Consider the following 23,827-nt stretch of genomic DNA (forward strand, 5'->3'; position numbering starts at 1 on the left):
AAACACACACACCAAAAAAAGCATTCTGAGGCCACTGAGTATTCTAAGTTGTGACTGGCCTGTTTGGGGGTTCCTAAACCCATTAGGGTTTTTTTTCCCCCCCTAACAAAAGGGGAAAGAATTTTGTTTGACTCTGCAAACCTCCATGCCCTTGAGTTTGGTGATATCTTCCTGCTTGTGTATGAGTGGTGCTGTTTTGGCTGCATGGCACTCACACCTATATATTGCAAACAGAAGGAAGAAGTGGGAGCTACAATGAAATGTTGCAGTATGGAGGGCTCCAGGGTACTCCATTCCATCCCCTTTCCCAGTTTTCTGTTTCCCCTCCCCATCTCAGCCAACATTCTGTGCTCTCTGAGCATGTTCAGTCCTCATTGGGCTATTTTGGGGTTCCTGTCCCTGGTTGGCATTCTCCCCCACCCCTGCAAAGCTTGTTTGTACTTCTATAAACTTGGTGTCCCCCTTAAGTCTGCTGATACCTCCCTCTTGTGCATGGAATGCCCTGTTTTGACTTCATTAGTATGGGCACTCAGAGAAAGGAGTTTGCTGTTAGTATATGTATATGATGATGATGAGTCCCAAAACAGAGCTGCAGTTCTGTGCCAAATCTGCTCCAATATTAAGAACATAAGAGCCATGCTGGATCAGACCAAAGGTTCATCTAGTCCAGCAAACCCTCACAAGCAGGACGTGAGTGCAACAGCACCCTTGCACTCTAATCCTCAAAACATTTCACTGGCCATGAGAGGAAGGTGAAGGTTCAGAGCGGGAACCTGTACTACATGCACACTCACTGTTTGGTCCAGTTGCAGACCTAGGTGCAGAGGAGGCTGGTGGCTCCAATATCAGTGGGGCAGTGAATCTACTCTGGGTTTCAGTCAGAACTCTAAAGGAGCTATCCAAGGTGCCTTGAGTAGCTCCTTTAGAGTTCTGACTGAAACCTAGAGCAGATTCACTGCCCCATTGACAATGCAGCCACCAGCCTCTACTGCCTAGGTGTTGTATCATTGCAGACAAAAACAACTAATGGCAAACACAGAGCACCAACAGAAATACTTAAATTTGTGTATTAGACTGCGGAGATGTGGCAAACCGTAGAACAGAGGAAGAGTCTGCATTATACCAGAGCATCTGACCACTGTTTTTCTTACAGACATTCATGTATGCAGCCCTGAGAGGAGCAAGTCCTCTCTCCCCTCTGCAAACACCTTGCATTGAGAGAAAGGTGCTTGCTTGCCAGTTGGACTAGGACTGAGGAGACCTGGGTTCAAATCCACACTCATCTATGAAGCTCACTCAGTAACCTTGGGCCACTCACTATCTCTAACTCACAGGGCTGTTCTGAGGATAAAATAGGGGGCCAGAACCATATACCCCACCTTGAGCTCCTTGGAGGAAGGGTGGGATAAAGTTGTATTGTATTAAATTTTAAAATGTACTAAAAATATCCTTTGTAGAAAAAGCCTGTATATTTGGTGATCCATTATGGCAAATGCAACCCTCCAGCTGTGTGTGGTGGGTGACCCACGAGAGGCCATATAAAAATCCTTTTCTGCTTGCTTGGTGCTTCAAGAACTGTATGTGGCTCGTGTGTATGTGTGTGTGTGTGTGTGTGTGTGAGAGAGAGAGAGAGAGAGAGAGAGAGAGAGAGAGAGACCAACCAGCCTTGGTCACCCTGGTTGATGACTTACACTGGGGAATGAATGGGGAGAGTGCTCCCCTGTTGGTTCTTCTGGACCTCTCAGTGGCTTTCAATACCATTGACCATGGTATCCTTCTGGATCGTTTATCTGGATTGGGCTTGGGAGGCACAGTTTTAAAGTGGTTCTAGTCCTTTCTGGAAGAGCGGTCTCAGAAGGTGGTGCTGGGGGACTTCTGTTCCACCCCATGGCCGTTGGGCTGTGGGGTGCCACAAGGTTCTCTCTTGTCCCCCATGCTTTTTAACATCTACATGAAACTGCTGGGAGAAGTCATCAGGAGGTTTGGGCTGAAATATCATCAGTACGTGGATGGTACTCAGCTCTACCTCTCGTTTCCATCTGCACATCCCAGGGAGGCTGTGGAACTCTTGAACCAGTTTTGGGATGGATGAGGGTGAACAAGCTCAAACTTAATCCAGACAAGATGGAGGTACTGTGGGTTGGGAAACCAACTACTTTGGATGGAGGTTTACAACTAGTCTTAGATGGGGTTGAACTCCCACTGAAAGACCAAGTGCACAGTTTGGGAGTCCTCCTGGACTCTGAGCTAACTGGGGAAGCCCAGGAGGCTGCAGTGTCCAGGAGTGCTTTTTACCGTCTTAGGCTGGTATGCCCACTGCAGCCCTATCTGAAGAGGATGGACCTTGCCTCAGTTATCCACGCACTAGTCATGTCCAGGCTGGACTACTGTAATGCACTATACGTGGGCTGCCTTTGAAGACGGTTCAGAAACTCCAGCTTGTGCAGACTGCGGCCGCCCGAATATTGGTGGGGGCGAGGCGAGTTGATCATATAATGCCTATACTGCGCTAGCTGCACTGGTTACCGGTGCATTTCCAAGGCCAATTCGAAGAGATAGTTTTGACCTTTAAAGCGTTAAACAGTTTGGGACCAAGGTACTTGAAGGACTGCCTACACCCATATCAGCCTGCCCACACTTTAAGATCAGAATCATAGAATAGTAGGGTTGGAAGGGGCCTACAAGGCCATCAAGTCCAACCCCCTGCTCAATGCAGGAATCCAAGTCAGAGCATCACTGACAGATGGCTGTCCAGCCTCATCTTGAACGCCTCCAGTGTGGGAGAGCCCACCACCTCCCTAGGGAATTGGTTCCACTGTCGTATTGCTCTAACAGTCAGAAAGTTTTTCCTGCAGTTCAGCCGGAATCTGGCTTCCTGTAACTTGAGCCCATTATTCCGTGTCCTGCACTCTGGGATGATCAAGGAGAGATCCTGGCCTTCCTCTCTGGGACAACCTTTCAAGTCCTTGAAGAGCGCTATCATATCTCCCCTCAGTCTTCTCTTCTCAAGGCTAAACATGCCCAGTTCTTTCAGTCTCTCTTCATAGGGCTTTGTTTCCAGTCCCCTGATCATCTTCGTTGCCCTCCTCTGAACCCTCTCCAGTTTGTCCGCATCCTTCTTAAAGTGTGGTGCCCAGAACTGGACACAGTACTCCAGATGAGGCCTAACCAGTGCTGAGTAGAGGGGAACTAGTACTTCCCGGGATTTGGAAGCTATGCTTCTATGAATGCAGCCCAAAAGAGCATTTGCCTTTTTTGCAGCCACATCACATTGTTGGCTCATATTCAGCTTGTGATCGACAACAATTCCAAGATCCTTCTCGCTTGTAGCGTTGTTGAGCCACATATCCCCCATCTTGTAACTGTGCATTTGGTTTCTTTTCCTAGGTGCAGAACTTGGCATTTATCCCTATTAAATGTCATTCTGTTGTTTTCTGCCCAGCGCTCCAGTCTATCCAGATCACTTTGAATTTTGGTTGTGTCTTCCAAAGTACTAGCTATCCCGCCCAATTTCGTGTCATCTGCAAATTTGATCAGCATTCCCTGCACCTCCTCCTCCAAGTCATTAATAAAAATGTTGAAGAGCACTGGGCCCAGGACTGAGCCCTGCAGTACCCCACTTGTTACCTCTCCCCAATTTGAGAAGGTCCCATTGATAAGCACTCTTTGAGTCCGATTCTGTAGCCAACTGTGGATCCACCGGATTGTTGTTTCATCTAGCCCACTTTTAGCTAGTTTGCTCATCAGGATATCATGGGGCACTTTGTCAAAAGCTTTGCTGAAGTCGAGGTTTATGATGTCTACAGCATTCCCACGGTCCACAAGGGAGGTTACTTGATCAAAAAATGAGATCATATTTGTCTGGCAGGACTTGTTTTTGACAAATCCATGTTGGCTTCGAGTAATCATGGCATTGTTTTCAAGGTGCTTCCAGATGGATTGCTTTATCATCTGCTCCAGAATTTTCCCAGGGATTGATGTCAGACTGACTGGTCTGTAGTTCCCAGGTTCCTCCTTTTTACCCTTTCTGAAGATAGGGACAACATTAGCTCTCCTCCAGTCATCTGGCACTTCACCTGTCCTCCATGATTTCTCAAAGAGAATAGACAGCGGTTCTGAGAGTTCTTCGGCCAGGTCCTTGATTACTCTAGGATGCAGTTCATCTGGCCCTGGAGATTTGAACTCATTCAAAGTAATTAGGTGTTCCTTGACCATATGCCTATCGATCTCAAGCTGCAATCCTGCCCCTTCAGCCTGTACTTCGCCTTTGCCAGGGGGATCATAGACCCTCTTTTGGGAGAAGACTGAGCCAAAGTAGGAATTGAGCACCTCTGCCTTTTCTTTGTCATCTGTTATTGTTTTGCCATCCTTATTTAATAGCTGAACAACCATTTCTTTCCTCTGCCTTTTACTATGCACGTAGCTGAAGAAAGCCTTTTTGTCGTTTTTAGCATCCCTCGCTAACCTCAGCTCGTTCTCAGCTTTAGCCTTCCTGACACAATCCCTGCCATTCTGTGCTACTTGCCTGTACTCTTCCTTTGTAGCTTGGCCTTCTTTCCACTTCCTATATGTGTCCTTTTTTGTTTTCAGGTCATCCCTAAGCTTTTTGTGAAGCCACATTGGCTTCTTCTGTTGTCTTCCACCTTTTTTTCTTGTTGGAATTGTTTGTAATTGTGCCTTGAGAATTTCCTTTTTTAAAAGCTACCACCCATCTTGGACTCCTTTTCTCGTTAGTGTCGCTTGCCATGGGACCTTACTGATCATTGTTCTGAGTTTATTAAAATCAGCTTTCCTAAAATCCAGGGTACGCGTTTGACTACACTCGGCTTTTGCTTCCCGTAGAACCAAGAACTCCAGTACAACATGGTCGCTTTCCCCCAGAGTTCCTGTGACTGCTACTTGATCCACTAAGTCATCTCTGTTTGTTAGGATCAAGTCAAGGATAGGCAATCCTCTAGTTCCTTCCTCTACTTTCTGTACGAGGAAGTTATCCGCTACACAAGTCAGGAATGTCCTGGAGGGGCCATGTTTTGCAGAATTTGTCTCCCAACAAATATCGGGGAAATTGAAGTCCCCCATTACTACTACATCATGCTTCCTTAAAACATTGGCTATTTGCTTTTCAAAAGTTTCATCCTCATCTTCTCCTTGATTGGGTGGCCGGTAGTAGACTCTGACCACCATGTTCCTTTTATTCTTTGCTCCATTTATTTTGATCCAGATGCTCTCGATGGGGCTACCAAGCTCATCCTCCTGTATTTCTGTGCAATGTATTTTTCACATACAGTGCAACCCCACCTCCCTTTCTGTTCCTCCTGTTCTTTTTGAACAAGTTATATCCTTCAATTGCTGTATTCCAGTCATGACAGTCATCCCACCAAGTCTCAGTTACACCTATCACGTCATAATTTCCCTCTTGTATTAAGAGTTCAAGTTCGTTCTATTTGTTTCCCATACTCTGGGCATTAGTATATAGACATCGAAGACCATGCGCTTCATAGTCTGGCTTTCTTCCTACATGTGTCTGAAGACTATTATTGGGCGCTATCAGAGCTGTTCTCTCCGTTGCAGTGCATGCGCCTACGTCCATTGTTACTCCCAACATTACGTCTCCCTTCCCTGTAGGATTCAGTTTAAAGCCCTCCTGATGAAGTTCTCAATGCTGTGGCCAAACACATTCTTCCCACCTCCTTTGTGAGGTGCAACCCATCCCTTGCCAACAGCCCATCTTCCAGGAAGTATAGCCTGTGGTCCCAGAATCCAAATCTCTCTCGTTGGCACTACCTTCGTAGCCAGTCATTCACCCGGAGTATTTTTCGTTCCCTTTCTACCCCTCTTCTAACTACTGGAAGGATGGATGAGAAAACTATCTGGGCCCCAAAGTTCTTGAGTTTCCTTCCCAAAGCTTCAAAGTCTGACGTGATTTCTTCTTAGCTCCACTTGGCGGTATCATTTGTTCCCACATGGATGAGAAGAAAGGGATACCTGTCAGTGGGCGGTGCAGGCAACCTTTCAGTCCCGTCTCTAATCTGTCCTCCCAGGAGACAACATACCTGGCGAGTCCACGGGTCTTCGCGACATACTTGGGTCTCGATCCCACGCAGCAAGGAGTCTCCCACTACTACCACTCTTCTCTTCTTCTTGTTGTAGGCCTGGGTTTCATCGCCTCTGTTTGACTGACCTTCAGCCTCTTGCTCACTCTCATGTAGGTTCCCCTGTGATTCTTCCTCTGCAGGCTGTCCTCCAGTCTCATCCGCAAGTACTGGAATCGGTTCCACAGCTCCACTGCTTCCACTGGTGCGGAGTGGCGTCTAGTTCTTCTTCTCCTAACTGTCACCCTTTTCCAAGGAGTATCCTCTACTCCATTTTTCTTCACCTCAGCATTTCCCACTGCCTCATCTTGCTGTTGCTCTTCAAGCTTCTGGTCTGCCCTTTGCTGCTGTAGTTCCCCCATTCTGTCCAAGAGCTCTTCGTGTTCTCTTATTCCCCGGAGGGTCGACAGTCGCCGCTCCAGTCCACTTACTTTTTCTTCCAGCAGCGTGATCAACTTGCACTTGTTGCAGGAGTAGGCCATGTTGTTATCAGGTAAGAAAACAAACACTGCACACACCTTGCAGGTCACCACCACTGGAGAGTCCTGTCCTTCCATTGCCTCTTTTCCCTTTTTGTGTCTAGCTTTGTGATTGTTCTAGACTAGCCTGTGCCTGCTCCTCTACTCAGTAGAGGTTAAAAGCAGAGTCCCAATGGTGTGGAAGTGTGTGTTACAAGACAAATAAATTTTAAAAAGTTAGTTAAAAAATAAAGTAAAATGAAAAAAATGAAAAAAAATGAAAAAAATGTTAGGGGCCTCCCCTTTGACCTCCCCTGCCGAACTCCCCTGGCCAACTCCTGTTTGCTCCCCCTGTTTGCTTGCTCTGGTCGCTCGCTCTCTGGGAGCTTGCTTAGAAAGAGAGGCCCTTCTCATTTGCCCACCTTTGAGAGCAGTCAGGTGGGTGAGCACATGTGAGAGGGCCTTCTTTGCAGTGGCCCCACATCTTTGGAACAAGCTGCTGTTGGAGGTCCGCCATGCCCCATCACTGCAGACTTTTAAGAAGGCCTTGAAAACATACTATTTTACCTTGGCCTTCTATTAATATGACTGCTACTGCTGCTGTTAACATCATTGTTGGTTTTAATTGTTGTTTTAATTGTTGGCTTTTATTGTTTTTATCACTTTTAATATTTTAACTGTTTTTATGTATTTTATTGTTGTAAGCCTTGGGAGGGCTTCTGCCCTGAAAGGCGGTCAAGAAATATTATAAACAAACAAACAAATAAATAATATAAAATAAAATAGAGAGAATGAAAGAAAGACCAAGAAAGAGGGTGCAGAAATCTAATAGTGCAGGAAGAAGCAAATACACAGCCCTGATCTATCCCTACAGCTGCATTTCAGTTATATAAATGCAGTGCTTTTCCAAAAGGAATTTTCACTGGTGGGGAATGAACTCAAAACAGCACTTTGGACCATGCAGAGAGTCATATTTAACCTTTGATAGAGAGAATGAGAAAGAGAGAAGAGCCCCTGGCATCATGCATGGTGGTGGTGGGCTGTATTGTTTGGTGTATCATCAATTGTGCAGAACAAACAGCTAAAGGACCCAGTGAGCTTTCCTCACAAAGATCCCTGGTGCAGCTATTCTGGAAAATTGGACTGGGAGTTTCTAAAATGTATTTACTTATTACATTTATACCCTGCCCTTTTTCCTCTTGCAAGGAACCCACGGTAGCTTATATGATTCTCCTCCTCTTTATTTTATCCTGACAACAACCCTTTGAGTTGGGTTAGGCGGACAGTCAGTGACTGGCCCGAAGTCACCCTGTGAGCTTCATGGCTGAATGGGGACTTGAACCAGAAGTCCTTGTTAGTGGAAGTCAAATCGAGAAGGAACAAGGAACTCTCTTATTTTGCTGCATGTCAGTTGTGTTTTATTTGTTCTTTTTTAATTGCTGCCTTTACATTTTCAAGCAGCTGGGGAAAATCTTGCAATGTATCCACTTTTGTGCTTTGCTGTTTAATGGAATGATGGACACTGTCACGTCATGCACCCAAGCCCAGCTTTTCTTCTAGCTTGGAAATGGAAATCAAAGCTTTTTCATTTTCTCGACTTTCGCAATCAATATCTAATTAGGCCTCTCGTTCTGAATCACTCCACTTTAAAAATGCAGGAAGAAATATTATGCCTCTGAGCTAGCTGGACTATTACTATTTACATACGGCGTTCTAAACTTAAAACACGTATTTTAAAGATGTTCAATTAGGCATGTGGTTTCCAAGGACAGACTTGCAGACAGGATGTACTTGCTCACTCTCTGGTATGTTTTAGCAATTGGGTTTAACTATTTACACAAGCATATGGCAAAGCTGACAGCTGTTTCTATAATGGACACAATTTGGGCAGTTCTTACAGAATGCAGCTTAAATAACGTTTATGATTCCCAAATATTTCCCCCCAGAAAATACTAAACAATACCCTGGCTCTAACAGCAGCTTAATTCTTTTGGTGTTTAAATAAATAATAAAAAAAATATTCAGGGCCCAGTCCTATGATCTGCTGCACTGATGTGGCAGCTCATAGGATCCCATGCAAGGCCCTGGTGCAGCACCTGCCTCTTCTACTATAGCGACAGCGGGTGCTTCCCGATGGTGGAAGTGGCAGTGGGTGCTTCTACTCTATCTCACAATCCGTAAGCCTAGTTCACAGGGATCTTGGCCCTACAATTGTGATTGCAGGGATTTTGGGGATAATGTCATGCAGCAGAAAGTGGTGCCCAAACAATATTACTACAAGGCAAGGGTAAGCAATGTGGTGCCTGCAGGCATCAGAGTGCCCCTGGACCTTTCTTGGCACGCACCAAGGTGCCCTACCTCCCTCACTTTTTTTTTTTTTTTTTTAAAGTAGCACATTTTCTTGCTGCGACTGCTTCAGAGAGTACTGGAAAGAGACAGACAGACAGACAGACATAGAGAATGTGTGTGTGTGTGTGAGAGAGAGAGAGAGAGAGAGAGAGAGAGAGGGAGACAGAGAGAGACATGGAGGAGTAGAGCTGGCTGGTGAAGTGCGAAGAAATACAAATAATTTGTCTTCTGTGAAATAGGTTTCTGTTGGCACTGAAGACTGTGGGTTCAAAGGATTTGTTTAGCATGCTTGGGTTTGGACCCCACCTTGGCCTTGTACTCAATCTTTTGGGCAGGTTACTTGTCCGAGTTGACTACCTATGCCTTCTACGGCAGCCATTTTGTGGTGGTGCCCTGAACAGTTTCTCAATGTGCCCAGGGTCCAAAATGTTCCAGGGCCTAAAAAAGTTGCCTATCCCTGCTATAAGGCCATTCTCTCTCATGGGTATTAATTAGACACATTTCACATGAGAGTCAATGAAGTATAGTGTACAGACTTGGATGCAGGACAGCTGGCTTCAAATCCCCACTAAGTCTTGAAGCTCACTGGGTGGACCTTGGGCAAGGCACTCTCTCTTGGCCTAACCTACTTCACAGGGTTGTTGGGATAATAAAATTGTATCATCCTTACATTGCGCTCCTTGAAGGAAGGGTAGGATATACATGTGAGAAATAAAACATCACAATGGTGGCTCGGTGGCAAAATCCAGAATTGTTGTTGTTGATGATTTGTTTCATTCCTATACCGCCCAATAGCCGAAGCTCTCTGGGCAGTTCACAATGTGGTGTGATTACTCCCAATTCTCTTCCAGTAATAAATAAAACTTGACTGAGGAAAAAATATTCTTAAAATATAATTGTAACATCTACTCAAGAATTTATTTTTAATTTTTTTTTATTATTACACTTGTATCTTTCCTTTCCTCCAAAGAGCTCAAGGCAACAAACATTTATTTATTTCAAAATACTTCTATACGACTTTTCATTTAAAAATAATCATCTCAAAGTAGTTTACAATATAAAATCATGATGAAATATGATAAAACCAATCATTAAAACAATAAAACAATGATAAAAACAATAAAATGTCAATTAAAATAACAAGGGGTAGCTGACAATACTAGCAGTCAGGAAAACGCCCAGGAAAAAAGTGCAGTTGTTAGTAGAAACATGCTTCCCCTACTTATTTTATCCTCATAACAACCTTGTGAGGTAGGTTAGGCTGAGAGATAATGACTGGCCCAAGATCATCCAGTGAGATTCATGGCTAAGGGAGCAATTCTATGTCTCCCAGACAGCATCTGGGGTGTGTGTGTGTATGTACAGGATAGTTCAGTTACCTGGCTCTGAAGTCACAGACAGGGCTCCGGCCTTGGAGCCAGGAAACTGCGCTCCCTGGCCCCTCCCCCTTGTACCCGGCACAGCTACCTCTCCAGGCTAGGAAAACCGAGCATGGAGATGGGGAAAGGGGGTGTTCCTGGGGGCAGGAAGGGGAGGAGACCAGGGCGGCTGTATTAAAATTGATCCTATCTACCCCAGTCTCCTTCCCTCCCCCTCTGAGGTGCTGCTGCTGGACAGGCAGAATTGCCTTTCTAGCAGAAATGTGGGGCAGCTGGAGTGCAGAGGGGAAGATGGTCTCTGCTGTCCTCCCACCCTGTTTTGGCTACTCAGCAGCCTCCAAGTTCAGAGGCTGCTGGGTATCCATGTAGGATCACACCTTAAGTGGGGATCTGAGCCCAGATGTCCCAGTCCTAGTCCAGTATTCTAACCACTATTCTACACTATTTCCACTGCTATTTACCAAATGCTGAAAGACGTACCTTTTCAATTCTGTTTTCCTGAGATTTCTTAAAATAGATTATGGGAATTCCAAGCTCGGATGCAGCTATCCACTGAAGTGTGGCACGCAGCTCTGCATCAGGACACTCTGGTTCCAGGTCAAAGTTTATCACCAAGAGATCCTTTTGCCCATTTGCTGTTCCCACAGATAAACTGGAAGTGCATTCTGAAGAAAGAATGACATGCCCATTTTAATTCGATTAAGCCAGACACTTGTAAGCAAACCAAACTCCCATGCCCTGTTTTGGAATACAAATAACTTACCTTCTACCTTTTCTGGTGGTTTGTTATAGAATGTGTTTTCTTCTACTAATTCACTTAAGAAACAAAAAGAAGAAGAAATTATTGTGAATAACTTTGGGACATAGCCTGACATTCTTTCATGAAGGCTGAAATGATTTCAGAGAGAGCCCTCAGATGTTACAGCTTTATTATTTATTTTTATTTATTATTGCATTTATATCCCACCTTTTTTGTTGTGAGAACATACAAGAGGGCTGTCTCGGTGGCTGGTCCCAGGCTCTGGCACTCCTTGCCAAGAGAGCTACTTCCAGACCAGTCTCTGAAGACTTTCTGCCCTCAGGAAGATACATTTTAAACAAGCTTTTAACTCATTTACAGCTCACCTGTAAATATGTTGCAATTGGTTTTAATTGGTGGTTTTGATTGATTTTAATCTATGTTTTACATGCTTTGTTTTACTCTGAATTGAATTAAATCTTTATTATTGCTGTTAGCCACCATAAGCACCATTCGGTGGAAAGGTGGGATTCAAATTTAAGAAATAAACAAAATACATCAACATTCAGATTAATGGTTCTTTGATGTTGCTCTCATGTGTTATAAAGGTATCAAACTCAAGGCCCTTGGAAGCACCGAAGTATCTTGTTGCAGACTCTGCTAAAGTTGCAGTACCCAGTTTTAAGGCAATCAAGTTATTTTTTCTTCTTCAGAACATGTATATCCTGCCCTTCCACTGCATACACAGTGCTCAGGGAGGCTTGCAATAATTTTAAAACGAAAGATCCAAAATCACATCAAACATCTCTGTATGATAGTTCACTATGAGCAGGATACAATGCTCTGTGTGAGGACCTTCAGCTCAGAGGAGATTCTGAATACTTCCCTTCTGAAAAAGACATCTATAGGGCTGTCCAACAAACCAAGAGCAACTCCCAAGGGACACCGCAGGAGCAGCCTCCAACACGCTGTGAGTCAATGTGGCGGGGGGCGGGCGGATAGCATCTGGGAAAGTGCAAAAGTGCCTGTGAAAGCTTAAGCAGCCTTAGGACTCCAGCCAACACCTATAATTTCTTCCTTCAACAACAGATGTGTTTCTAGCTAATCAGATGGGTTCCAGTCTTAAAATGTTAAGGCAGGCCTTCTCTTGTTGCCCCTTTCTGCCACTTTTCTAAGATGTCTCTACAGGCACATCGGCACGCGCGTTACATAAGGCTGTACAAAAAGTTTCTGTCTTTGGGCATTTTCAGTACCGTTTAAGAAGTTAAGAGTCCGTTATCTAAATGCAGAATGTCCTAGTTGGCTCTGAAGCACAGGGAGCGATGCACATGTGCGGAAGTGTCTTTATTTGGCAAAGATACCCTGTTTTGTTCCCCTGATGGGAAAAGCAAGGGGAGCCTTTGGGAACTGCTGCTTCAAGGTGCTCCTGGTGCCTTGAGGAGGGGGTCCAAACAGTGGAACTTCAGGGAGGGGGGGCAGGGCTTTGGCCAGGGCCTTGCAGGCCAGCGGTTCCTCACCCCTGGCCTACGCTGTCTGGCAGTGGCTCTCCAGGATTTCAGACTGGAGTGTTTCCCCCAAAGTTTCCCCACAAGTGTTTCTCCAGACCTACCTGGATTGAACCTACGACCTTCTGCATGCAATACATGTGGTCTAACACTGCACTATGGCCCATCTTGCTCTGGGGCTGATGACCTGAAGAGAAGCACACAATGCAAGGCAGAGGACAAAGGGCATTGGGAAGCTGCAAGCCTTCCAGGAGCAACATTACTGCAAGGGGAACACCAGCTTGGCCCCATCCACTGGCCAGAGAAGGAGCTGGCTTCCCCACTCCCTGCCAGAAAGAAAGCTCCACTCCAACTGCCAGTTGCCCTGAGACTACAGAACCAAAGGCAAGCATCCTTGAGCCCCATCTATCAGCCAGAGAACTAAGGGTTGCTGGGTTGTGGTATATGTGTGAGTATTTAGTGGTTTTGTAGCACAATAACTTGTTGTGAACTGCCTTGAGAATCATTCGATTGAAAGGATGGGGTACAAATCTGCAGGATACATAAATGAATCTACTGCTGGATTAGGACATATGTTTGCTGAAGACAGCAGCTTACACCAGACAGAAAGGAACAGCGACTTGCCACAGACAGTAATGACTGAAACTACAACTGATACTGCTGACTTCTTAGGTTTGGAAAACATGCACCCACACATCCCTGAGTTTGCATCAGTGCATTCCATACACAAGGCATGGTGGAATTAATTTGCACTTCAGAGCACATGATCAAATTAATGTGAGTGTGGTGGGTATTAGTCTCCCCCCACCCCATTAAGTAGTGATTATTGCCCATCCTGGAAAAAGCTTAACTATAAGTTTGTACTGTCACCATCAGGACTTGCAAGGCAGTTTAAACAGCAGCTGGAAAGCGGCAGGACAAACAATGGTGGCTTTCAGATAGTTTGGCACATTTGAGATGATGCGGATGACTTTCAGATGAAATGGAAGAGCACTTCCCAAGATCAGATGTCACCTTAACAGCTACTTACTTAATGGCACGGGAAGATGGCATGTTTTCCTGATAAATTTCCAGGTCCATAATGCCAAGACTGCTAGTGGTACTGCTGTTGCCATTGCTGACGATGCAAAAATTTAAGCATTAATGCCAGTCTGCACCAGCATGCACTTGAACACATTGTTAACCCGAAATGGCAGGCAGAACTGCTGCTTCTCTGCTCCTCAAAATGAGAGTGCACAGTTCTCGTCCTACTCAGCAAATCGCTCCCAGCAAAACAAAAGATGTGGACATATTAAGTAAAAAGACATAACGGCTACACATCGAATGATGCTATGAACTGACAAAGAAAGAACCAAATCTTAAGTTCGTTTTGGTTTGATATGGCAAAACAAAGACTTTATTTCAGCGCATGGTCTTAGATAGCAAAATATGCTATGTAAGGACTGATTCATACATGCGTATACATCACTTAATGTCTCATCACTCAATATCGGCAGCAAATGGGTGTTGTTTTGGAGGTGATTGCAGGAGACATGAAAATTTGCTGATCTATGACAGCTGATTTACATATATGCCAGCTATCACTTGACGTTGCAGTCATGAAGTAGATACCATGTTCACATAAAACATACTCTAAGCTTTCTATACTCAGAGATGCCTTTGAATACACTTCTAGAAACCCAAATACCTCTGAAATTGTGTGGATGGTAGGTATATGGCTTATCTATCTGACATCTTACCTCTAAGTGTCTCCAGCCAAGGACAAGGATTTGTTTATGACAAGGATTTGAAAACAATAGTGGGCTCTACATACAGGCGATTAACTCATGTATAACTTTGTGAACCAAATATCCTGGAGTGAGATCTCAACTGTAACCATTGTTTGCATTGCAAGCAAAAGATTTTAGTGGTGGCAAATTTGGCTATTTTGATTAGGCTGCAGTAACAACAGAGATATGAGCTCAGAAAAAATTGAAAAGCTATGAGAAAAATTGCTTGAAAAAAGACTGGCTTCTCTAGGGATTTTTCTTTAAAGGCTGAAGAGTTCTAGTGAATTCAGTCACAATGAAGCTGTATGGATCCATTGTTCTCATGTGCGGTTCTCATGTGTATTAACAACATGTTAATAAAGAAGTGCTAGGCAGGAAAAGAAAAAGCTCTGTAATAGTCATTTATCCTTCAGCTCATCCTTTTCAAGGTGTCCATCCCAATACAGAGGATGAGAACACTGTCAAATGCAAATGACCCAAACAATAGGTGCGATAAATTTGTCTGTAAGACTGAACAGGCAAAATGAGCCTTGATTGACTCTCATTAGCTTGTCAGATGGCGCTTTCTTTTGTGGGAACAGGAAGCAATTGCTTAGGATTGGGTTGCAATTTCTTTGCATGGTTTCCAAATACCTAACGAGGCCTCCTGCAGCACCATAACAAAGCCAGATCTCCTTCAGATGCATTCTAACAACATTCATTCTGAGTAAAGGACAATCAAAACGTTTATGCTGGTGATTATACCCCTTACAGCTCAAAGGGCATGTGGTTACCTCATGGATCTCTCGCTGAGTTGCAAGTAGCTGCTTGTATCGTCAGGATTGTCCTCATCATTTGCCAGCTGACACCAGCTGCTACCTGTGCTTTCATCACTGCTGCTGAGAGGGACTGGAAACTCTTCCACCGTTTTGGCCTCTATGGAGGCTTCAGGCTCAGGGCCATTGCACAGAGTCATGCTGATTGAGAAAAGGAGGGACGTTCATGATAAAGTAATGAGAAATACTTTGTGCTTCTAAACACTGTTGTATTGGTGAACCAAGCCGTATTGATCAATCTTGTTTTATTATAGGTCAAGGATTACCACCACCACCACCGTCATCATCATCTAATACAGGTTCATACTGCTCTTTTTGAGGGAGCAAAGAACCACATATATTATCAGAAGAGTTCAAAACAGACTTCCAGTCTGCCACTTGTAGGGTTGCCAAGTCGCAATCTGCAGATGGCACTGCTGTGTTTCATTCCTTTTGTGGTCCCTGACAGCCCTCTTCCTTCTACATCTGTTGCCTGGCAAAACTGAAGTTCAACTTGGTTCAGTAGATGGGGAGGAGGACACTAGGGAAGGAACATGGTAGGAGGTACAGCAATGGCAATCTTTCCTATTACCTATTGTTGAGATAATCTTCAGACACTTTTCTTTGGGTAGAGCCTCCCCCCCAACACACAACATACTCTCTGATGTGAGGTGTGTGTATGTAGTAACCAGGAAAGGGCCTTCTCAATGGTAGCTAGGGAAAATGTGTAAAATCCATTCTGTCTGTGTTTCACAGGTTGTCAGGTGCCTTTCATCCCATTATCCACCCATCAACAGAATTGTTTTTTTGTTTCTAAATTTGTGCAAGTTTGCATTTGTGCGAATGTGAATTTGTGCAAATTCATACATGCAAAAATGCATGAATTCTCCAGAATGCGCAAATCCCCCAGATGTGCATTTTCATGCTTTAGCCTATGGGGAAAATATGCATTTTCAGCCGGGTTTTTTTACTTTAGCATATTTTTCTATGACTAAAACTGAACAAAATTCCCAAAGGTTAGAAAAATGGTCCACCAGTTTGTGGAATCTGCCTGACAGGGGAAAAGCCAGTCCACTGCGGAATCCATAGGTTGGATTCATAAAAATCCAAACTCATTTGGTTCTGTTGTGGATTTTCCCAACATCCCTAGTGGTAGCACCCCAACTTTGAAACCCTCTGCAGGGCTACTCACCTGGTGCCTAGTTTGATGCAGTTTAGGTGCCAGGCTAAACCTTTATTTCCCAGTCATTAATCAATAAAGTTGTTCTGTTCTTTTATGTTTAATCTGTATTTTGGTTCTGGTGCTGTTATCTTATTAGCAATTGGTTTTATTTCAATTTATGATTTCTGAATGCTTGTTCTTGGTTTTACTGTTATTCACCTTAAAGGTTTTATACAGGAAGGTAGGATATAAGTATTGTGTATGATCTCTAGGGATGTACGAAAGTCACTTACCTTTCCGCGGATTATGTTGATGGTGGGGGGGAGGCGTTCCATCCCTCCCCCCGGAATCCTCGATGGGGGGGGAGGCGATCCATTCCTCCCCCCCAGAATCCTCCATGGCCGGCTGTGCTCCACGGCATCTCCGCAGAACAGCCGGCCAGGCCCAGGCCAAAGCCATCCACAGCCGGATTTCCAGCCGCGGAGGGCTCTGGGTAAAAACAACAACAAAAAACCACGTACGCAAATGGTGGTGGCTACAGCCGCCGCCATTTGCATTCCTTATTTTTGGCCGTCTTAGTCTACGTAAATATTTACGTAGACTATGACGGCAAAAATAAAGGGGAACGCAAATAGTGTAGTGGGCGCTATTTGTGTCCCTTTTTGATTCCCCATTTTAGCCTATGTAAATCTTTACGTAGGCTAAAATAGCGAATCAAAAAGGGATGCAAATAGCGCCCGCTACGCTATTTTTTTACTCATCTTGTAACCCCCCCCCCCCGACAAGACTGCAAATGGTGGTGCCGGCAGCCGGTCGGAAGACCAGCTGCCGGAGCTGAAGCCGCCGCCGGAGCCACCGCCCAGAACATCCGCCCCAGGTAAGTCTCGACCCGGGCAGGATCTGCGGGGGGCGGGGGGGCAGGCTGTTCTGCCACGGAGTTCGGGGGGCCGAATGCACGGGCATTCGGCCTCACCAAGATCCGTGGCGGAATTCTCTGGCATCCCTAATGATCTCTGGATGCAAACCTGGCAATTATAACCATTTAGAATTGAGAGCCAGTGTGGGTGACAGCCAGTGTGGTGTAGTGGCTAGGGTGTTCAACTAGGAGTCGGGAGATCCGGGCTCTAGTCCCCACTCGGCCATGAAGCTCACTGGGTGACTTTGGGCCAGTCACAGACTCTCAGCCCAACCCACCTCACAGGGTTGTTGTGAGGATAAAATGGAGAGGAGGAAGATTATGTACGCCACCTTGGGATTTTTATGGAGGAAAAAAGGCAGGATATAAATGTAATAATAAATAAATAAATAAATAAATAAATAAATAATTTGCCCTTGTTCCAAGGGCAAATGACAATTCCTTCTAGATCAATTACTTGCCATTCCCATCGCTCAAGTTGCTCAGTGACAACAGGTACATGTGGGTGGATTGGTTAAGCGGGCTAACGTTTTTGTGACACTGTACACTTTTTGTATGTATCAGTATGGCTGAACTAACAGCATGGGTAGGAATCTACTCAGAGGTGTGCCAGGTCAGTTTGGATTTGTATCTTTGGGAAACTTGATTTTTGAACAACATTATCAAAGTGAAAATAAAATGAACTCAGGATCAAATCATTCTCATCCATATTAGATTCACCAGGCAATAGCCAGCATATTGAAGAGCCATATTTATTAAGCTGCTTTTCATAAATGAATCATTAATGACAACAGGATTTGGGTCAATAAAAGGCAGCATAATCTTCTACAAATAGTCATTGTCTACACATAGGATTACTCATTTTGTTCTGTAATAAGTAGGAGAAGAGGGCAGGTAAAAGGGAAGTTAATGGAAGCTGAGAAAACAGCTACTGAAATGTTTTCATGAACAGCCTCAAATCTGCATGCAATATGAAACCTGGTGCTCTAGTCTTCTCAAACAAGACCAAGACCTATATGAATTTGGAGAACATAGAAGATACGTTTATATTTCAGGCAGTGCCAGGACAGCACACCTCAGAATCCATAGCCTTAAATAGCTCATTGGACCAGGGCTGGATTAATCATTATGCTTAATATAAACTACATAGTAGGGACTTAGCCACACTAGAGATCCTGCTACATGAAAATGATATGCAGGATTCATCATATAAAGTGTCTGCCCATCCAGATCTTTACACTGGGTATGTAACAATAAGAATATGGTGGCTGACTTTCAAGACAAGGGCACAGAGTCATTGCTCCAGATTAGAGGAAAATGTAGAGCCTCCTCGCACATGATGGGTGGTGAAATTTATGTTTTGCATCATGTGCTTATGCACTAGGAAGTTGTGTTGCCCATTGTGGCTTTTTACAGTGCGATCCTATACACATCAGAGGTGGGAAGACTTCAGATGAGTTGGATCTACTTGGTTTTTCCACTGGAACCCCAAAATATACCAACTTGAACCAGGTGCAAAAAAAGTCACATGCTTAGAATTACAGCACAGGATGCCTCTGAGCACATTTTAGATTTTGATTTCATGCTGTATTTGACCTAATTTGTTCTAGTTGCTTTGTATATGAGAACAGCCTATGGCCCACTATGAAATGACTGGCATTCTGAACCTAGGGATTTGTTTTCATCAGTACAAGAACTGAACTGAGCACACAGTGCTTTGACACAAAAAACTACCTGCGGTTACCTTAAGCTTTCTTCATTTCAGCAGTCTAATTTAGGTGAGAAAAAGTCTTCTGGTTGTTGCTGTTGATTATCAGTTGGGAGTCAGAAACTCTTGCTGATTAACTGCAAATCACCCAAGGATCTGCCAGTATATCCCAAACTACCTTCTGTGGCTTACTTCCAGGCAGTGGAGGCTGGTGACTCTGATGTCAGTGTGGCAATGAATCTGCTCCAGGTTTCCATCAGAACTAGTCAGAACTCTAAAGGAGCTGTCCAAGGTGCTTTAGATAGCTCCTTTAGAGTTCTGACTGAAACCTGCAGTGGATTTACCGCCGCACTGACATTGAAGCCACCAGCCTCCACGGTTTCCAGGTAAGTATTTATAGCATTTCAGCCTTAGGGCTTCATCACACAAGGCTAAAAATCCTGCAATTTACTGGGGTTTCTGCTTCCGGAATCTTTGTGGGATCAGATCGGGTCCTTTCCACTTGGCTTTAACCCGCCCCAAACTTCTCAATGAGATCTATGTGTTTCATTACAAAGCCACTAGGTGGCGCTGTTGTTTTATTTGTAATAAAAGCAACTTTAAACTGTACACCATCATTTATATCGACTCCATGGCGGGAGAAGGGAAAATGCTGGACTTTCCTTGTCATGGAAAACAACGCAATAGAGCTCACAAAGAACGGGACGTTCCCTGGATGAGAACTGCATCATGTACAGGACCTGTAAACTTCTGGGAGTAAGCAATCTTCATAGCAGGATAAAAGCCCAGTGTGAAGGAGCCTTTAGTCTATGTAAAGATCTCTTATACAAAGTGTGTGAGTGTGTGTGTGTGTGTGTGTGTGTGAGAGAGAGAGAGTGCATCTGTGCTTGTTTTTTGCAGACTGCTTTGTACAGGGAGAGGTGTGGGCCTCTAGAAGTTTGTCAGCCACACAGACCCACGCTTCTCAGTCTGGCTATGAAACTTACCTGTTGGCTGTTCCGGAAACCCGGTGTCTTCCTGAATCTGCCTTTGTAGGTTTTTCTTTGTTTAGATGCTCCCTTGTTTTCCCAGAGACAACATTAACTTCCTTTAAGGGCTCGGAGCCTTTGTCAAGGTCTTCTCTTTGATCGCTTTCTATTTGAATTAAAGGCACTTCCCTTAGGCATGCAGAAGAGTTTACATGGTTTGTAGGAAACAATCCAGGAGATGCAGTAGGCTGTTTTTTCACATCTACATCTAGTCTGTCTCCCATTGGTTTGCAGTTATTTTGCATCCCTATTGGGATGTGGCTGCTCTCTGCGGCTTGATTTCGGTTTGTAGAATCTTGGTGGATGGCAATTAAAGTTTTCCCACTCTCCACAATATTTTCAGCTAGCCTGTTTGCATACTGCTGCACGTGCGGCGGGGAATCATGAGGACGCTGGTCAGGCTCAGTAACCTCCCCATCATCAATTATGATCTTATTCTTCCGCATCAGAGCTTTGATGGAGTTTGACCAGGTCTCATGAATCAGCATGTCAGTTACCTGATCAGTCCTACATCTTTGGTACAGGTAAGAGTCTGATTTGCAAAGCCCCGAAGAGGACACCGTGCTTATTGGCTGTATGCTTAAAGAATCCCGGTGGCCACTGCGAGAAAGGCCATCTAATGAATTTGCTTTGATGGGCACATTCACTGTTAGCCCAGATGCTGAGGATCTACTATCAGGCATTGAGGATTGTCTAAAACAATAAAGTGATCGTTGGGAAGGAGGTAATAAATTGTTGCTCCAGTCCTTTGCACTCCTAGCAGAAGACCCATTTTCTTTATTTTCTTTTTCAATTTCCCGTAGCATATATTTATAAAACTCTTCTGTTATGCTTTCTGTACTTGATTGTTTGGATGGGCAATTTGGCCTCACGTTGAGGTGGCCATTTTTCTTGGCAACTTGTTGCAGTGCAGAACTTAAGATGTTGCTTGCATTTTTCCCAGCATAGTAGTCAAGTAATAAATCAAACTCTCGGCCTTCATTTTCCATCTGGTTGACCATAAACCTTGAAAATTCATCTGTAATGCTTTCACAGCTGGACTGCTTGGAGACAGAACTTGTCCTGCTTATGGGTTGCCCTAATGTGTTGATGAGAGTCAAAGTATTTGCAGACCCCTTGGAATCCGAGTCCTCTTCAGGAATGCTTTCACAGCTGGATGCATTGACTCTGCTCCACCGGTCACAGAGTAATCTATTTCGAGGATGGTTTGGACTCTGCCATACATTGTCTGCCACAGAGAGTTCCGCTAAATTCATAATTTTAGCAGCTACTTCGCTGGCAAAGCTATTGCTCGAATCTGGTGTGTCATCAAGGTAAATGGATTCATCCACAACCCTATTCATAAGCCTTTCTTTTAGTTCGGGGTGCTCATCTGTTTTTCTCTTGATCTCGCTCAGCCTAGGTGGCCTATGCTTTCTCACAACCGATCCATTAGACTGCGTTTCCTTCTTCCTTTTGATGGTTCGGCATGACAAAGTCTGGGGCATCAAATATTCACTTCCTCTCTTCCATGCACAGAACCAGGGTTGTTTGCCATTTGAATTGTCAAGGCAAATGGCAGCTATTTCTGTTGCCATAGAGACCACCGTCTCTGCCAATTCCTCTGCAAAATCTGCTATGCAGTATTTATCTGTTGGGTGCTTCAACTGTAGCAGAGGTTGGGGAGGCAGAAAACCTTGGTTACCCAGTAAGGACACACTGAGTTGGGCTTCACTGTGCCATGCTGCATCACACATGTGTTTTTCACGACTTTCTGAACTCACTGCAGCACTAGAAGGTTGAAGTTCTTGGAGGTCATGTCTGCATTCACTGGCTGGCATTGTCGTATTCTCTTTGCCAGTAAATGATCGGATTTCTTTTTTAGTTTGATTGCTACTGGGACTTATGGATTTGTAAGACTCTTTTGCAGTTCTTTTCAAATACCTTTTCTTGGGAGATGTTTTTCCAGGGGGTGAACTATGAGCATTGACCCTAGGTTGTGAATCTGCATGAAGTGTGGCAGACTCTGGCGCATTTGGCAAAACTTCCCCTTTGATGCCTTTCATTGAATTTGTTGCAGATGCAACATCCTTATCAGGGTTAGTGCCACAGAAGGTGCTAAAAGGCTGATTCTTGGAGTTGTTTGGGGATAACTGTAAGAGATCATTTGTTGTCTCTTTTGCTTGGCTCTCCATTATCTGCCTGCTAAGATGAACATCAGCCAAAGTATTTGAGCATTCACTAAGCTGTGCAATATCAGTCATCTTCTTACATGTGAAATACAGCACATTAAAAAGCAGCTTATTTGCAGTTGCAATAAAGACATCTTGGGTACTGAGATCTATGTTTCTTTCTGAACATGTGTTTAGCTGCTTCTTCCTGACCTCTTCCACTGAATGTCTGAGAATAACATTGGACAAGTTCTGGGCAAGTTCATCAACTATTACTTCATCCAAGTGGGAAACTGAGGGCTTTGTCACAGTCTGAACAATTTTCTCATTTATAGACTCCATAAAGTCCCCTATATTTCTGTATGTTTCTGGTCTTGATAACACTAAAGATGCCTCTTTGAACAATACTTGTGCAATGCTACTGTTCAGATTCTCCATGCTGCTCCCTATGGCTATGCTACAATGGAGAGTAATGGCTGCTGATGTCTCAGCAGCAGATAAGAGCCCACCCGACGGTACAGGATACTTCTCATCTGTCCTTTCACCAAGACCACAAACAGCAACAGCACTTGCTACCTGAGTCATGCCACACAGGGCAGATGGAAATGAATAGTCCACAGATGTACAACTGACACTCTGAGATGGCTTTTCCTCTAACTCGTTATTATCAGCCATATTAGTTTTAGAGTTTGTAGATTCCTGTTCTCTTTTGAGCTTTTCTGTGGTGTGTGGACTTGAAATTGTACCAATGACTGTAGCTGCACAGGTCAAGGCTACTTCTAAAGCACTTTGAGTACCTCCATTGGAGCTGTTGTCTTGTAACCAATCTGCAATTTCGGTAGAATGTTCAACTTCAGACCAAGGACACGTGTTTGGAAAGCTAGACCCGGACCATTCAGATGTGTTGTCAGAGCCATCTGTACTTTGAACAATAACGATTTTTGGAAGCTCGTTCCATGCCCGAGAAGCCATTACATCCTGTGTTGGATATGCAGCTGAAGTTAAGGAGTTACCAAGAGAGATGCTGGTGGCAGCCTCTTTGGTAAAAGTAGACTGAGACAATCTGATGAATGCATCTTGCAGGACAGACTCTGCCAAATTTGTAGCAAATTGACCTGCACTGGCTGGTTGGTTTTCCATGGGAGGATGAGAAGTACTTTCAGCTCTACAATCTGAGGTGTCTAAATGACTCTTTTGCTCTGCTGTTGGATCATCCAAAGAAATAATTTCCTCCTTAGCCATTCTGGCCAAAGACACATCTTCTGATAAATCCGAATTGTCTGTATCTCCTCTAGAAGAGTCTTCCAGATCATCTATACTAGAGGATGTCTTAGATTTTCCAGCTATATCAGCCTTCCAGTGAAGCTGCTTAACAGCATTACCTACAGTTTCTAAAACACTGTCTTCACCCTCGCCATGACATTCTTCTTCAGATGAACTTGAAGTTCTAGCAGGAGCAGTATCATCTTTGATAATACAATTAGCTTCCAGTGTAAAGGGTAATCTAGCTTTTTTGCAATACAGGTTTTCAAGTCCTTTACCTCTGTACTTTTTTAACTCTGCTGCAGGTTCTGTGACATTTAGTTTTTCATGACCTGGGAAGAGGAAAACAATACGTTAACCTTTAGGAAATCATTTCCTGAATAGTGGATGTGTCAAAGCATCATGAAAAAGAGAGTGCAATCACCATGTATCTCTGTCCCACAAGCAATTATATTTAATAGCATGAGGGATTTTTAGCTTCCTCTTATTATATTGCGTTCAAGCCACAATTAAAA

At 44.2% G+C, this 23,827-nt stretch overlaps 1 protein-coding gene across 1 annotated transcript in view; it reads right to left on the reverse strand.

The window, feature by feature from the left end:
* SPHKAP (SPHK1 interactor, AKAP domain containing) overlaps positions 1-23,827 on the reverse strand; it is a 116,225-nt gene that overhangs the window by 2,794 nt on the left and 89,604 nt on the right. The window contains exons 7-11 of the mRNA XM_084842029.1: positions 19,858-23,644; positions 15,065-15,247; positions 13,553-13,639; positions 11,042-11,094; positions 10,759-10,943 (exon numbers count right to left, since the gene is read on the reverse strand). Coding sequence (XP_084698155.1) covers positions 10,759-10,943; positions 11,042-11,094; positions 13,553-13,639; positions 15,065-15,247; positions 19,858-23,644 — 4,295 coding nt within the window. The remainder of the gene's footprint in view (positions 1-10,758; positions 10,944-11,041; positions 11,095-13,552; positions 13,640-15,064; positions 15,248-19,857; positions 23,645-23,827) is intronic.

Source organism: Heloderma suspectum, chromosome 3 (genome assembly GCF_057233095.1).
Source record: "Heloderma suspectum isolate Gila_16-S chromosome 3, 16-S_ref, whole genome shotgun sequence".
NCBI lineage: Eukaryota > Metazoa > Chordata > Lepidosauria > Squamata > Helodermatidae > Heloderma > Heloderma suspectum.